The sequence below is a fragment of the Apus apus genome, chromosome 16, assembly GCF_020740795.1.
Source record: "Apus apus isolate bApuApu2 chromosome 16, bApuApu2.pri.cur, whole genome shotgun sequence".
Classification (NCBI taxonomy): Eukaryota; Metazoa; Chordata; class Aves; order Apodiformes; family Apodidae; genus Apus; species Apus apus.
Genome location: NC_067297.1, coordinates 2,233,370 through 2,251,675, shown reverse-complemented (window position 1 = coordinate 2,251,675; position 18,306 = coordinate 2,233,370). Strand labels below are relative to the sequence as shown.

Here is an 18,306-nt window from a genome sequence, read left to right as displayed (position 1 = left end):
AACTACAGCAAATCAAGCACAGCAGCTTCAAAGAACCTGAAATAGACTACTTTAAATTTAAACAGAAAGCAAAAGAGATTTTTCACTCCTTTATCCTCTTTCACAATAGTGGAACAGACAATAAAATAACTTCCTTTCTTTAAAAATACAAGTATTCCTTTTTTTTTTTTCTTTTAAGTCCTAATAAACACTGAAAAACACCATCTAACTTTTACAGGTGAAACAGTTACTTCATTTAGAAGACTTAACTGATAAAATAAACTTCAAAATCTGGAATTTAATAAGTGAGCACCAAGGACCCCAGCTAGCTGTAATAAAAACACCTAAACTGAGCTCTGGCAAGTTGTTCTTCGCAGGAAGCATCCTTTACACCCCAGCTGGTGTGCTCTGCTTTTCCTGTACATGAAAATCTACCCACCAGCAATTTGCAGGTAGAAAAAGAATATCAGAAATTAAGTCTGGGTCACAACTATATGCTCCAGGTACTCTGCAGAAAGAACCTTCCCTCCAGCCAACCTTTTTTCCCCTCTACCTATCAGCTCACAGGGATCACAACTGCTTCAGCCCACTATGCCAAGAATTCATGAACTGAAGCTCCATGTTTTTCCTGTCCCAGATCAGATTTTACCTACATTTTTAAACCTACCAAGCTATGATTATCCTGAACAATAAACATTCAGGAAAGATTGACCTAATTAATATAAGATAAACTACTCTTCGTAAGAGCTTCCATCAAAATCCGGATGTTCTACATCCAATATACTACAAAGTTACTAGTATCTTTTTTTGAGGAAGTATCTCCAGCAGTTAATGGTGCAATACTGCAGACAATGCATAAAAACAAATACATAAAACAAAAGAATGAAAGGTACAGAAAAACAGTGACATCATACATAACCACCTTTCCTAAGTAAGCCCTTCCCCCCACAACAAAAGGTTTGCAGGAAAGAACTGTCAATCTGATCTACTTAACAGGAAAAAACTTTAAGTGAATTTTAAATGAGAGACAATTATGAGTTAACTGCAACTTTACCAACACTTGAAGGATGACTGTCCCAAGAGTAGCAAAATGCTAAAACTGTATTTATTTTCTCTCAAGGTACTTTATACTGTTAAGCTTCTATTCTGAAGCTGCATGATGAAGTAGCACATGTCACCACCCTGGGTTTCCTCTGCTGTGCCAGGCACTGCTTAGGCCAACCACAACCAGATGGGTGTTCGGGTTCGTCACTGGTTCCCCAAGTTCCTCATATTCCTTTCTTTTGCCATCATAACTTCACAAAGAAACACATACGATGGCAATCCCCAACACCTACCAGAATCAGTGATTTTAGGCAAACCAGCCTAAACCAGCACCATAATCCCTGCATTCCTCCTGAGAATTCAAGTATTCTGTACCCCAGATGCAAGGGGCAAAGCCAAATACATCTATAAACTCAGTGGGCAGATCATAAGTTTACAGACAAAACTGACAGACAAAAAGGTTGTTTAAAACATCAGACATAAGGATTCTTTGCAAAAGCCAAGAAGGCAACTAAGGAACAGTTATCACCTGCTTATAATCCACACAGAATGCACAGGGTACAAGATGGGCTGGAGGAAAAGAAAAAAATACACGAGTCGCATTTCAATTCCCTGCGATGCTCCAGATGGTACTTGGTCACCAAATGCAAATGAGATCACTGCAACTTGCAAATCTACAACTTCCCTGTCAAAAATCCTGCCAACAGTAAGATACTACCTCCTCTCCCTTCCATTTCTTCTGTAGAATTTACAAAAAATTGTTTTATAGGAAAAGGCACAGCAGCTGTAGCACCTGCCAAGCTTCTTCAGGCAGTAACAGAGCAGTAATAAATAGCTTTTCTCCCTGAGAAAAAACTTCCACAAACTAAAACACTCCTAACTTTTTCAAACTTGTAAAACCACTCCATTTTTTCTCCCACTCAGTGACCCCATCATACCAATTACCTCTTTTCACTCGGGACAGAAGAAGGATGTACTGTCTTTCTTCAGATTTAAATTCCAATCATAATAAACACCAGGAGAAAGAAGTGTAGGAGTGTGCCAGACACACACCTATGCAATTCACAGCTGTCTAGCTAATCTAACTATTTAACTGATCTATAGCTGTTCTGCAAATAATTGTTTTTACTTAATCTCCCCTGACAGCATTTAATTATCTACAGGGTTTTGGAAAGCTACTACATAATCAACAATTCCTAGTACCTCCCATTTGTAACTACTAAGTTGTTTTCCCTCTGACTACTTCAAATTCTTTTCTTAAAGGCAGATTGTTATTTACAAAATCATCTCTCTTGAATGTTATAAAGACAGTGTAACCCACACAGTTCATATATAAAACTTTAAAAAGTGTTTCTGCAAGAAAAGTCTCAGTCTGAGCTTCTCATTTATTTAAGGAAAGTCCTAAATGTCACACAACATTATGTGAGTCACTCTGCTATTCAGAAAAATCAGTAACTAATTTAGACTCGAATGAGTATAAGATAAAGACTTAGATATAGGTTGCCACTAATTTTTTAATACCTTAATGAGAATGTCACTTTTAAAACACAAGTCCTAGGCAGGAAAAAAGAAATATAAAACTTTGTAAGCAACTTCACAATCGGTAAGGATTATTTATTTCCTAAAGTTCACACATCCCAAAAAAGAGGACTGGTAAAGCTGAAAACGTTTCAGACAGCCTCTGGTCTTCCTCTGGGATTGGCAGTGTCAGATTTCTGGGACTTGTGCTCATAAAGGTGCAAGTACAACACAAAACCAAAGCTCTGGTCGTTGAACTTTAAGTTACTGAGGACAGTGACAATCCAACCCATACAAACAACATTTTAAGCCTGTGCTATTTATGTCATGACTAGGTTATACCAAAGCAGACAACATGCTATGGTGGCTCAACTGACAAGCAAGTCAGCTCCTCTCCTTCAGTTACTTACCTATTTTCTGTTTACATGCTGACATGCAAAGCAGTCTTTGATCTTCAAGAGCACGTAAACTCAATAAACTAATTTCAACTATCAAATGTCTCAGTACTGTAGTCTGCTTATACAATGAAAAGCAAAATAATCTTTTTTCTGCCTTGCTGCTGCACAAAACACTGAACCCAGTGTCCTTTGTCATACTTCAAGGAATCCATGTACATAAATGCCTCGTTCTGGTAGAATGAGATGTTTAACATTGTGACAATACCAATGCACGTTTGAAATCTAAAAAACTACTGAAGAGAGCAGGACAGCTCTATCAGCAGTAAAACTGATACTACTTTGACAGTTACCTCACTTTCAAATACCATCTGAGAAGTCACTGCAAAAACTTCAACATGATTTTAACAGAACAAGTAAACCTATCAGTTTACAATTCACATCCATTACAAAGAACTTCAAAACCTGTACTGGAAGGAAGCAGAGCAGCTGAGTCCTTCCAAATTCCTGCAGGGCCCTGACACAGCAGGAGCATTTTTCTTCTTTCAATTGCCATATACTTCACTCCCCTAAATGAGTTACACAGAGTGCTCCTTTCTCCATCTCCAAACTGAACTTTCCATCTCTTCAGATCCCTCTTCAGACCTTTTCACTCTATTGCAAGAGAGGGAGCACTGGAAGTAAGGATCACTCCTTGTGATCACATCATATTGTCCCAGGGTAGACACATCTTTTCAGTACAGCTGATTGCACTGTTATGAAACACTGTGCTCAGACTGGTCTTTATCAGTGTGCTACTGCTGCTGTTGACACTTGAAAAACAGAGCTCTTGCAGACAATTTTCATAAAATCACTATAAAAGTATTGTGCTGAAGGCTCCAGCCTGGACGCCTCATAAAATTTTGGACCAGGCAAAAAAATGTGTCAAAGTGATGGTCTTCTCTCTTTGCTATACTCTGTTCCATATTACAGTTGAGCAGGTTCAGCTATTCCTGCATTTAAATGCTTCACCGTACCATGATCACTGGGAGTAGCGTTATAGTGATGTAACCAAGAGGTTAGATATAAACAAGCTACATCCATTTTCAACAGAAACACCTGCAACTCCCCTCAAATAAAAAGACACTTAAGTCCCATACACTGCATTTAAAATATTAAATAAACTGTATTTCACAAAGAGAAAAGCATATATTATTAAAGCTTTGCTGGGTAAGTAGAAATATTACCCATGCCTTCATTCAAAACAGGTGCCTCATAAAAAATTCATGTCAGTGGAATGGCTTCATGCAGCACTTCTGAGCCATCTCTTTAATTATACATGATCACACAGCTACCTGCATGAAATATGCCTAAAGATACAGAGGATTTCATATCCGTGATTTCACAGGCTATACTACCAAATAAACAATCTGGTATTCATAAAAGTATGAAGTCTGTAACCCTCTGAAGGTCGGTGGTTAGTACAGGATAATGAGTAAGAAAATGAACCTAGCATGAACCAGGACCAAAACAGTGTGCAGGAGAGGGAGGGAGGTAAAGGACAACTAAAGCACACTTGACAACTACAGTATTCTGTGTGTTTGAATTGGCATACAGATTTGTCTTCTGAAAGACTAAAAGGTACCAGGGTGAAAACTGACTGAAAAAGACCAAGGAACTGATCCTTATTTTTTGTTTGAGAGGGTTTTTTTCCATTACTATTATTATTCAAGGATTGGTGGCCTTCCATTGTTTCCATTCAAGACACAAAGGTGAAAGGGAGGCATCTCCTCATGCAGTCTAATAAAAAAACCTTTGAAAAGTTCAAATTTTCAGGCAAACTAGATCTACTCGTAGCCACAACACACCAATGAAAAGAAATGAATATACAGTGGATATAGTCAAGAGCACAGGATCATAACAAATAAGTTAGTTTTGTTCTGTCCTCCTAAGGCTACAAATTCTGGAGACACTGAGGACAACGCAAGTTGCACAAATCTTACCATTGCATGAACTTCTCATTGCCACCTTTGTTCTACCTTTCCCTTCCTTCCTTGTGTTACAATCACTTGTTGCAACTTCGCACCATTTATGCTCAAATCCTGTAGGTGACCAACGTGGCAAGTTCTGACTGTGCAAATTTACCTGTGCTGCCATGGAGTTTACCTGACTCCCTAGTACAGGGGTTTTATTCCACCACCTATTACCATATACCAGAATTTTATGCTTTATTTTTAACCTTTGAACTAGAATTTACTCTTATTTTGCAGTGCATCTGAGGTTTCACAAAAATCCAAGTAACGACATTGGATAGAGGACTCCTAAGTTCAGCACAAGTTTTATTTTACACTTTATCTGCAGATCACTTGCAGCAGAGAAGTCAAATTTACAACCTGATTTTTTCCCTTTAGGTCTTAAAACACAAAATTGCAACAAGAATCACATCTGGTAGCGAGTTAGAGCTTTCAATGATAAATTCCTTTTTTCACTGGGAAAAAAAAAAATAATAATAAATCAAGAAACAAAGGAAGAGAGTAACTTACTGTGCAGCTCACGATGTATCACATCTACAAGGTTTGGCTCATCTCCCCACCAGAAAATCCACAGCTCCTTACAATCCGGTTTGACGTCGCGGCGCCACACACAGAGCAGGTTGGCCTGCAAGCAGCGGATGAAGCTGAGCAGGATTGGATCATCCTGGGCTGGGGCTGAAATGATAGGGCCACAGTCCCCATGACCTTCAAAATTGTACCTACGCCATTTGATGCCTGTGAGTTCAGCCTATGGAGGAAAAAAACAAAGAAGAAAAAAAAAAAAAAGCCATTAAATCACTATCTCAAATAGTTATATTTGTAGCACTGGTTTGTTTGTGTCATGGTTTAATTGCTAGAATTAAGATCTAAACAGTTGAAGTTAAAAACTCCTCCTATTCTGATATTTTCCTCTTTTCACCTTCAAGGAAAAAGGCAAACAATTTTTGGTAACAGTATGGAATAAACCTGGCATACTCCTGCTCTCAGATTTTTCACCACAGCTTGACTCATTCCCAGTAGATTCATTCACTTCTAACCTTCCTGTTACTTTATTGTAATCTTACAAATTGGAAGGGAAACAAACAAACAAACAGGAAGAGGGAATAACACCCACCCATTCCCTATATGCTGCTTGGCAGTCAACTCAGTTCAGTGTCAGCCCAAAAGTTCACCACTTCAAAGTCAGAAACAGAAAGTACTCCAGGACACAGAAAAACAAGTGACTTTCTGAAAATGGTGACAGTTTCATATTGCAACGTTGCAGGTTCATCACACATGCTTTTTATTTTTATTTTGCTCAAATGAACAACAACAGAACAAGGAATGCTGGCATTTACTGTATCTTGGCCAGACAGAATTCTCTTATTAACCATCAAGGAAGAATAAAAAGAACAGAAAAATGGCTACTCAGGCTTTTGGGAAAGATTTTCTCCTACACAGGTTGAGAAGTCTGAAGGAGTGGAGATGTCCCCCTGCATAGATGTGTGTATGAACAACTGCCAGGGCAGAGGCTGCCAAAGTACTCAAACCATGAAAGAGTTGGCAGCTAGAAGCAGGTCAGCAGAGCAGTTGTTCAATTTTTTTTTTTCCTCTTTTCACCTCTAATAGCAGATATTCTCAGCTGTCACATTCAGTTTCCCTTTTCTGAAATGTCTACAGTGATACTTTTTTGTCTACTCCTCTTACCCTGCCCACCCCCTTCACATCCCCAACCTGCTGCCTGGTTTCTCCTCCCAGTTTTCCTCCACTCCCAGTTTGTCTCTGTGACTGTTGCTGTGTCCTCCTTTCTCTCCGCTGGCTCTGGGAGCCCATCCATGACACAAAGGGAAATACTCCTGTGGCTTCTAGTCTAGCTAGCATGAATATCATTATAAAATAAAAAAGCAGTATGTACATACTCTGTGTTCACAGTGGGCTTGTATTTCAGTTTCTAACCCACGTTATCAGGTTCTCATTGCTGCCACCACCTCTGCGACTTCACTTACAGTATTCACACTCTCTCTTTGGTGCTCAGAAATATCCAGTGTGCTCAGCTCTAGAGTGGTCCTACAGGAAAAAACAGCTGGTCTCCAGCAACAAGCTGCAAAAACTCAGCATCTACATATTTGACAAAAGAAGTCACCACCAGGGAGAAGAGCACTGACAACACCAGCTGTAGGGGTGCCTGCCCCCCACAGCCCTGCTGAGCAATACCTTAAGATGTATCTAAACAGTAAACATTCCTTTCCTTCCCTGGACAGTACATACAGAAAATATCAACAAGAAAAAGGATGATGTTTTACTCTTAAAAAGAGACTTGCAGATCACGTATTCTGCCAAAGGACATTTAACCTGCTGGCCTACACTGCTCCTCCAAAACCTACAGTACATGTCACACACAGAAGGATGTTCCTTTTCAGGTCCACAAACTTAGTTCATTTAGAAGTTTAAACTCTAAAAGTTACTTTCCTTCACCACAATAACTGGAAGAAGGCTGTTAGATCTTCAAGAGCTAGCTTGTCAATTGCTGAGGAGCTAAAAGGGACCTTCATCATACCAACCACACAAGCAAAAAACATTTCTATTTCTTTCATTTCATAAATATATCCTCTAAAACAGTTTCACCTCATTCTGCCCATATACTGCCCAGCACCTCAGGGCTCTGACCCATGACAAGAGGTTCCTGTGACTCTGCCTCAAGGCCTGTTCCCCCAAACACATGTTACCCAGATTGCCTGTTGAAATTTCCTCTGCAAAGGCCTCACCAGGCTCTCAGGAATACAGTAGCTGACCTCCACTGGGAAGGAGAAAAATCCAACACCACACTTAACAGCAGTGAAATTGGTTTTATTTTTGCCTGCCCCTGAGCCACTAGACATCTTCAGCTCCACACTGCAGAGCCGTAGCATCCTCCATCATGCCAGCAGGACAGCAATAGTGATCAAATCACACAGCACTGGATTGTTCCTACTGAAGACCTTCTAGAGCCAGCACAACTGCTTCTATACTGAGACAGAAATGCTGAGTATTTAATCAAAGTGCTGGGGAGCTATGGAAAAGCAAATTGGAAAAGATAGTCAGGACTGGCCGAGGTGCACAGCATACATGACATGTCCCTGGCACAAAAGATGACATGGGATTGCAGGAGCAAAAGGAAAAGATAAAAATTATTTTTTCACTGCAGGGTGCTGTGTAGCACTGGAATGCCTCACACATCAGTTAATACTCTAAGAGGAAGTACTTACACATGCTTCTCCAAAACATCTACATCTATTCTACATGGATCTCAAGCTATAGCTTGGAAAAGGAACGTACAGAGTTTTTCAAACAGTGTAATGAATATGACTACGAATCACAAAACATCCAAGATTAGTGCCAGCACAGACAACCTAAGAAAAAAACGTTTAATGTTTATGTTATAATCCACTAGGAACATATGGTTAGTCACAAAAAACACGGAATATGAGGATGAGAAAAACAAAATCCAAAAAACCCAACCAAACAAAAAAGGCTACTCAACAGCACCACCCATTTGATCAACATAACAGTAACTAGAGATCAGCTGTTTGAAACAGCAGACAAGCTCTTGCAGCTTTCTGGCAGCTCAGAGGTATCAACCCATAACATCCCATCCACATTATGGATGAAACAGTCAAGAAAAGCATACAGAAACCAGCAGAGCTGCATCTCATTTAATTCTACACTAACAAACTTCTGGTGTGCCTAATTCTCCAGACTGCGAGGAATGACTAACTACTAGCGCTAACCAGGATCACTAGTGACCACCCACACAGAAAATCACTCCCAAAGACAAGTACTGGGGATTATGGATTTAGCAAAGCACAAAATGACATCTCACACATTGTTCCCTAGTCGAAGTCCCAGAGATGCAGTTCAGTGCAGTTGCTGTGTCTGTTTCTGCTTCAATTTTTAATAGGTAAGCATCAATACTAATCCCTCAGAACTTCTAGATTTTGTTCTCATGTTAATTAAGACTGAACTCAAAAGATCTGAATCCAGAAGTAGTACACAAGATGAGACTGCACCAGCAACACTTGCTTATATTCTATGCTTCTGCAGATGTTGTGTGGCAAGTATTTAACACACTAGAGTGAATATCTGCATCCACATGGAGGTTTTTTTTAATCAATTCAGAATCACAAAATCACTTAGGTTGGAAAAGCCCTTCAAAATCATCAAGCCCAACCATTAATTCAATTCATTTAAGCAAATGGTTTTTGAAGTCCTTAACCTGCAGCAGGTTTTTACAGACAAGACAGCCAATGGCCTGTGGTTCTGGTGACTATATTCTAGAATTTAATGTGGTTTCATTTGTGCTCAATCAGCTGTGAACACAGGCTGCTCCCAAGATGGCAGCCTCTTCCTCACCCCCAGCCATGCATTTCCATCTCCCAGCCTGATATTAGATCTAGTGATCATGCCATCCTCGGGTGAACAGAATCAGTTCACCACTTAAAAGACGGGAAACAAAAAGAAAGAAAAAAGTTGATCAGATCAGCACACTGACAGCTTACCCTGCAGCCACACAGGCACTAGAGCAGACAGAAGAGCAGGACTGAGAAGGCCCAGCTGAGCACAGCACTGCAGTGGGATCTCCCCTTTCAGTGACAGCTCCAATCAGATAAAACAGAACATTAAACTGCACACAGAGGCTGTTAACCTACACCTTAAACCAACACAAGCAAGCACTGATGCCAAAAGCAGCCCTGGCCTGGCCTGCCCTCCCTGCATCAGTCATCTGCTCCTGACTTCATCCTCACTCCCGCTTTCCAGCAATGCTGTTGTCTGCACAGATTCACACTGAGGAGAACTGACTAAAAATCAGAAGTATTACATTAAACGGATTTTTCCTCTACTCAGATCAGCCCCCATACCTGGCTCATTAAATAGCCACAGAGATGCTTGTACCAGTAAGACAAAGAACAGCAAAGCAGGCCAGGGAGGGCAGAACTGCTGTTAAAGCAGCCTGAAATACTCACTGAGAACAAGCAAGATTGCCAACCTGAGGACAATACTGCCCATGTGCTGTTTTACTCACCACTGGTTAGAAATGAATGCAGAACAGAGCAAAGTATTGCCAGGTGATGGAATCTATGGTGTTTCTTGCATCTTTTCCTCTATGAGTAGGTCTTGGCTTTTAGGCTTGCTACAAGGTTCTCAGCACTAAAAAACCTGACTAAAAAGGGACTTACAAATACTGTTAATCAACATTGCTAGCAAATCATGCATTACTCAAGAGATTTTTTTTGCTTTGGTCTATAAAGGAACATATAATTTGGAGGACTGTGCAGTGAAAGGCTCAACTTCCTAGATGAGAGGGCCTTTTTAAAAACTTTTTTTTTTAATTCAGTTAACTGCAATTGGACATATAATAAAGTGCTTGTAAGAGCCATGTTCTATATGCACTGGGCCAAGCTTGTAAGGAAAATCAGAAACTGGATCTCTAGGTTTAACTGTAATATCCAAAAATCTTTACTAACACCCAACTTTTTACAGTAAATTTCCCAAGACATAAAAAGATCTGTTTCAAAAGCAGCTATCAGGGTGGAAGAGTGCCTTCAAACTTAGAATTCCATGTAGGCATCCAAACACACCAAAACACACCCAAAAATGAGGCATTAATGAAAATACAGGCATGTCAATGCTTTCATTCAGACACATGGCCAAAGAAGGAATGCCATATATAGCCCTTTGCAAAGGACTGCAAGCTCAGGTTTCCTTCCTTCTAGGTGACTGTCTTAACCCTTACACTCTGCAGAGCGAAGAGGCTTCAAAATAAATAATTAACTAAGAGTATTCAAACCTTGGATATCCTCTATACAAATAGAAGAGACAGAGAAAGCAAATTAGTACTCCTACAAGCTGCCCTAAATACAGACCCCTCCAGATCCCTCTGCAACAGCTGAGGGCTGGAGCCATTTTACCTCCAGCACAGCATCCAGAACTGTACATTCCTAGGAGACATAAAACCTAAGCTCTGATTCTCTATCACTCCTCAGGGTTAAAAATCAGAATAACAGACAGCTAGGAAGGGTTTTCTGCTGATCTCACAGCCCTCCATTCAGATTGGCAGAGTTTAGGCTGCTAAAAATCACAATTCCCTAGTAACATTTCACACTGCACAACTTGATTCTGGCATGCAACCAGCAACCCTAAAGATTTAATTAGTGCTGTGTAGCCACTGTGACTGTTTTCCTCTTCTACAGTCCTCACAGATGGAACACAAACAAAACACATCTTCCACCTCCTTTTCCATTTATTTTTTTCCCCTTCTCATCTCCATCAAAGGCTTTTTGGACTACGTGTGTTTTACAGGAAATGGACAGACCAATTCTAAATTAACTTCTCCAGAAGACAGACGTAATTCCACCCGTTTTAATGCACAAAGCTCCCTGGGAGAGATCATACAAGAATACAGACACAGAACAACCAGAAAAAGGCAGAGCACCAAAAGTTGGAGAAATTCTTGTATTTGGCCACAACAAACATAAAGCAGATTTACTTCTGCATTTTTGTACTTTTCTACCTTACAAATAATGCCTAAAATTATACAATCATATGTTATTTTCCTACTTCATATGGCATAGAAAGGTGAGAAGAGCTAAAGCAGATTCAGGCCTCAGAGTGTAGAAAATCAGTAACCCAGTATTTCCAAAATAGGAAGCATCTACATGAAAAGCAGGCAAAGATTTACAGAAAAAAGCTTGAAGGATCTTATGAGCAAAAGGATTAAATATCTATCACACAGACCCCCAGCTCCAACCCTGACTTTCTCCAAGACTTTTAACATGGCACTGGCCAAGTGATTTTATTTTTCTCAATTGTACCTGAAATGAAAACAAAAAATCAAAATAGGCATAAAAATACGCCCCAATTGCTCATCCAAAAGGTGCTGCTCTAGCAATTTCAGGCTGCACAGTGCTTCAAACATAAGATTCTCTAACTCTCTGTAAGAAAAGAAGCAAGTATTGTGAAAAAAAAACAAACCACAAACAAACCACCTAGGTACTTCTATAAACAAGTTTCAGATAACTGAAGGGAATATAAAGTTGAAAGAGCTTTCATTATATGTCCTTGTAACCAAGGAGAAGATGTTAAGTTGCCCAGGGTACTTCAAAGTGCTGTACTTACCAGCTTCTGAAGTTGGGGGCAATCGAAACAATTCCTCTAATCTAGATTTTTGTTTGCTTTTATGTAGGATACTGTAGTTGCTAAGTGTCTTTAGTCTACAATTTATGCTTCAAACTGGAACATAAAAAATTTAAATGCCATATATATATATTTGCCAGTTTTATTAAGAGTCTCATCTTAAGAGAGCTTTATTCAAGTAAGTAGCTATTCTGAAGCCACTAGAGACTCATACTGAGAACTACTCACATGAGTAAAAATCTGCATAAGAAAGCCCTTCGTTCATAGTCCAAGAATTTAAACTGTAGTTAAAGGTGTCATGGGAATTACACCACCATTTTAATTAAATGCTATAAGATCTTGCAGACAGAGTCAAGATCAGCACCATCTGTTTTGGTTACACAGTGTTTTATTTCAATACATCAGCCTCACACAGCAACAAAATAGCATTTCACACTCTACTCAAGCCCTTTAAATACCAGCTACAAGTTATGTCATTTTGATACACCTCAGCAGGCAAAGGAGGACAAAAGGACAGAGCCAGGTGGACTGAAAAATACTCTGGCACAACGTGTGGTTCTGGGTGAGGCAAACACACAGGCTGACAAGGCCTCTTGTCCCCCACTTCCACCGAAGTCAAATACTTAGTAACAGCTGCCTAAATCCGTCAAGTGAATTGGAAGAACAGAGGCAGGAAAAAAAGCAACATCAAGGAAGGGAGGAGACTTCTTAACTAGAAGAAAATTTTTTCTTCATAGCTATATATTATTTCTACCCTCTAAGAAATACTCCTATTTGGATGGAACAACTTCCTCTGGTAAGAAGGAAGCAGCAGCAAGCACCTGCACACAGACACTTTATCTTTTCCCCCAGGTCTAGAACTCTCTTGGTTTAAAACACAAAAGCAACCCAACCATCTCAACACTGTGTAGTCTGAAATCAGATCATTTACTAAATTACATGTTAACATCTCCCTCTTTATCCTATCCATTAAAAAAAATAAAAGGCTGAATGATTTGTGTTCCCTTCCCTCAGGGCCTATCCCATTTGCCCTGGAAATAGGGAGGACCCCTGTGGCAGCAGAGAGGCCTCATCCTGCACTGAATGAGCTGTGCCTCAGCGTCAGCCTGACATTTCTGTGACAAAGCAACTGGCAGACAAACATGGCAGTAACTGCCTCAACAACATTCAAGTTTTTTCATGCTTGGAATTCAAGAATGGAAAAAACCAACACATTAGCAAAAAAACCCATCCAATTCTGAGATGGGCCTCAAATGCCCAACAGGAAAACTGTGACATGCTGAGTGCTTCAAAGAGCTGCATGATCAGCTGAGCATCACTGTTCTTAATATGTAACTGATCCGCAGCAGAAGTGCATGTTTGACTTTATTCCTTTCCTCATGTAAGCCCACGTTCAGGTGGATGGACAAAGCACAAAGAACAGCCACTAACAATCTTGTAAAAATGATGGGTGAAAAAAGTGACCTTTTTGTGTGTGTTAATTCATTTGTTCTTAAAAGCAGCAGGGGACTGAGCACACCACTGCAAGCAGCACACGAGCCTGAAACAGCTTTCTGCTGGATAAACTTCTTCACTCCATAGCATGCTGCCCAATTCCTTCACACCCCCTGGAACCGATTATCTAAATGCTACTACTGCTCCAGAGCTGTTTGTGACAGGCAACAGTGTCAGGGCCTTTGTATGTCAGCTTTTATCTCTGCCGAGTCTCAGTGAAGGGTTTAACTGTAACCAAAATCCTATTAGCAGATACCTTCCTGATGGACTTCTGTATCTGGGGACATCCCAGATACTACATCATGGTATTGAGGACCAGAAAACCAAGATACTTTTAAAATAATACAGGCCACATACACTATTATTAAAAGCCACCAACTAATAACATGAGCTGTTATGCCTAAAAAGTCAACAGCACTGACAGCAATGGGATATTCTTCCCTACCCTTCCTAAATGTTAGTGAGATTCTGTGTATGTGGAAGAGGAGGCAGCCAGGAAGATTAATAGGTTGTTTCCAAGAAGCAAAAGTCAGATTAGCCTCAAGAGGAATCTGAGGGGGTAACTGAGTACCTCCTTTCCCATTGGAAAACACAAAAGGACCCCAATATTAATGCTGAAATTTCAGACACTTTGGCAGATGCAGAAGCTACCAATAAAGTTGTGAAAAATCCCAAGAGTGGTCAAAAAGTATATATTCCCTACAAAAGAAAGCATTCAAGGATTAAGACTGTTCAGTCTAAAATATGGGAACTATGAGGGTCTCTACAGAACAGCTGCTGGTTGTGTCTTCCTGGTGTCTAAATTAGCAGAATGCAGACTCCAACCAAAATGAGGGCTGATCCTTCTGTGTCAGGATAAGAACTTAGGTACAAGTTTTAAAACTGTCTATTAAATGTCCACCTGGTTCAAGTAACCTTTCAACCAAATATATCTAAAGCCTGAGAGACTATTCAAAGCAATTCTTACTATGTCCTTGACTTAGCCTTATATCCTTATCCAGCTAACTGGCTCAAGTTTATAGCAGTAAGGACAGTTTTGCAGCAGAATTTTGGTTCCTCTTTTCTTCACCCAGAAACACTGCAGCACTGTTATGAATGGACAGAGCCATGTAGCAGAGGTTGCTCTTACTGACAACATACCAGCTGCTAAACTGGTACCCATATAACCCTTCAAACCCAGTGGGCCAACCAACCACTGGCCACCACTGACACTTTGGTGGACTTTGGTTCTGATTCAACAAAGCTGTTCCCATGCAGCACCTTTAGCTCAGTACCATCTTTGAAATCTTTACCAGGACTTAAGGAGAAGCTTTAATGGTCACCCTCAAAATAGCTCTCAGACCTGCCAACCTTGAGTCAGTCCATTAATAAACCAGTAACAATCATTCAGGACCAACTCCAGGAACTCTTAAAACATTTTATTATAAAACAAAAAATGAACAAAAGAAGGAATTTTTGAGAGAAAACCTTTGAGTTACATCAGTGTTTTCTCCTTCAGTGAATGACTCTGGTTAGCAAATCTCCAGTCCCTTAACTGATTTAGCAGCTCTCAGGACACAGCTCCCAACTGACACCTGGCTGTCAGCTCTCTGCCACTTGAAAGACTGCAACTGAGCTCATCAGAGATGTGGAAAGACAATGTGATAAGCATGGCTGGATGCCAAAGGGTTGATTAGCCAGTACTTGAAAAGATGCTTTCAAGTAAAATATGTTCAAGGTACCAAGATATAAAGAAACTGGAAGATGGCAGCAACATCTCAGGTCAGCAGGCCCTTCCACAGACTGGTACTTCACTGGTTTGTGCATCAACTCACACACATGAAACATGAAAAGGCAAGTTGTCCTGTTTGAGTCTCACCACCATGCATGAGAAAGAAACCAAAAATCCATTTGAATAACAAAACAGGTACTGAATTGGTGGGAATCTCAGTTTCAGAGGATGGTATTTGGCCTAGCCAAGACAGACAAAAGCTGCTAAAAACAAGACATGGTGGGGGTTGATTTGCTTTTATGGGGAAGAAATGGAACAAAGTTTACCCGTAGCAGAACAGAACGTATGTCAGTGTGTGAATGGAAGCATGGATGGAAGCTGTATGTCTGGAAGCAAAACACCATCTCCAGACAAAAGACAGCAGGAATTGAATATATTCTTTTGATTTAACAAATTCTAGGTTTACACAGTGAGCTATCCTGCAGGCCAGGTTAAGGACGCTATTCTAGGGAGCACACTGAGTTCCACAACACTTCACAGCCAGTTTCTTTACAAAAGAAGTATTTTAATTTCTGAAAAGATGCTTGAGAATAGAAAATAAAACTACCACTGCACACTTTAGATAGCACACCAAAAGAAGATAGCAAACGTGCAACTTGGTAGACAAAGAATCCCTCCCTCTAAGAGAGGATGAATGATAAGGTGTGCAAGTTCCCTTCAAAAAGACAGAAGCAGAACTAAGCAACTGCCCATTTTCCAAATTAAAAAGCCCCTCTTACAGAAAAGTAGTCCAGCACATGAAAAGAGATGACAAAAGATGTGTCACCAGCAAGACAGCCAAATTATAATCAAATCTGCAATTAAATGAAGGAGTCTTCTCTCTTCCCCCAACTTCAATTTTTTATTTTTTTAACAAAGGAGGAAGGAAATGTCAAACATCAGAGTCATACAATGGACTATCAGATGTTTCCCAAACCAAGTAATCTGACATATGGGCAGAAAAAAAAAAGAAAGGGGTGGGCTGGAGGAAGGAACAACCAGAGCAGAGTAAACTTTGGCATACTGAGTCAAATAATGCAGTTCCTTTTCTTCCCTTCCACAAAAAAACCTGTACTTAAGGGCTCAGTACCACAACATTTCTGTACACCACATCTAAGCAGAGCTGCTTACTGAATACCAACAACAGTTCACATTGTTGCTTTACATACGTGTCTATCCCCGACCTGCAATGCAAACCATGTTGCCTGCCCAAATGTGTCCCGGCTCTAGGCTAGGAGGGCAGTACCAGCACAGAAACACAGGCAGACAGCCCTGGTTCTTGAACACAAACATTGTCTTTCACAGTGACACCAAACAAAGCTCAAATAATTAGGCAGCGTGCCAAAACCCTCAGTCCTTTAAAAACCCACCACCTTAAAAATTCTTTGGTATCAATCTTCCTTAATATAGAAAGAATTAAATAAATCCACTACATGACCAGTCATGTAGACTCATTTTGCCAGCTTTCTTACTGTCATTCCTGCCAAGACAAGATGAATCCAGCAGCTCCTGACAGAAGGAAATGCACTGAGAATTCAACTCAAAATTTTATTAAAATGCACACCCAAAATTGAATAACCAGACACAGACACACCAGGCTAAAAATGAAACCAGCAAACTCAGAATAAAGTAATTTAACCAAGTAACTTATTCTGCCAGCAAAGAAGTTTGGGGTTTTTTTAATAAAAATACTTGACACAGTCACTACAAGATGTTCCTGGAATGGATTTTATAACTAACCCAGAACTGCCTACAGATTCAGTAATATCATGGACACACATGAACTGAGATTCATAAAAACCTGACACTGTAAGACTGCAGATAGACTAGACTAGATTTGAAAATTTCCTAGTAAATCAGAGACTCTGATAAGAAAAGAAGTAATGGTTTCAAACTATAATAAACCAATACATTTTGAAACTTATGTCTCATAGCTGCTGCCTGTGAATGCATCATTACCAAGAAACTGAAGATTGTCAGTGCCTGGTCAGTAGGTACAGAGGAGTTTTCCTCTAAATTTTGTTTTCAATCCCATGTTGTTATGAAATACTGTATTTCATGGGGAAATATGGAGCTGTAAGCACAGGCAACAACAAAGAACTGACAAAGCACTTTTAGCTCTTCTAAAGCTAAAAGATGAATTAAAACAAAGTTCCACTGAACAAGCTTTAAATCTCCTTCTCTAAGACATGAACTGTGGTTCCATGGCCACTGTGATCTCACTTCAATCCATGCTGCTGCCAAAACTCAGTGGGGAGAGAGACGAATACGGGTCCACAGAGCTGGCTGGGGTGGGAGAAGGGGGAAAGGTTCCTCACTAGGTCAGTTCCCTGAACCAGGCTTGAACACAAGCCTATTAATCCTTTTGGGGTCACCAAGGCCTGGGGTAAGAGCCCAGGGGGAGGAAAAAAACCACCTTCTACTCTGTAATTAATATTATATTCTTTTAATAAACAAGAATGTCACACGACATTGTAACACTGACTAAAGAAAGCAGAGCTATGTGCCTAATGAGAAGTGATACAGAAATAAGGATGTCATATCTTACACTAAAAGTTCATTTTAGAAGATCTCTTTTTTCTCCATTTTCATAAGCTGATTAAATATATTCCTTAGTATAGAGCTCTTTGTGTGTTTGAGTTCATCTGCGTTAGTCACATAAATGTAAATATTGCCTAGAGGCACACTATACAACAGCAACACAATAAAATTTCCTGTCTCAAAAAAAACCCAAAACAAACAAAACAAAAACAAAGGAGTCAATGACACTAAAAGCTCAAGTCACATTTCCACAGGCACTACTGCAATTCTGCTCAGGATAGTGGATTAAGCCACACACGACTCCATGAGAAACAACCTTTTTTACACAGATTGAGGTAGGAAGTGAGAGTCAGGATTTATCAAAATTCACCAAAATTCCCAGCATAAACTGAAGAACAGACTGCTTAGACCTTTCACACTTGTG

General features: G+C 40.0%; 1 protein-coding gene across 2 annotated transcripts in view; it reads right to left on the bottom strand.

Moving 5' to 3' along the window:
* MED13L (mediator complex subunit 13L) overlaps positions 1 to 18,306 on the bottom strand; it is a 189,665-nt gene that overhangs the window by 163,768 nt on the left and 7,591 nt on the right. For both annotated transcript variants that reach the window (XM_051633794.1, XM_051633792.1), the window contains exon 2: positions 5,459 to 5,696. In XM_051633794.1, coding sequence (XP_051489754.1) covers positions 5,459 to 5,696 — 238 coding nt within the window. The remainder of the gene's footprint in view (positions 1 to 5,458; positions 5,697 to 18,306) is intronic.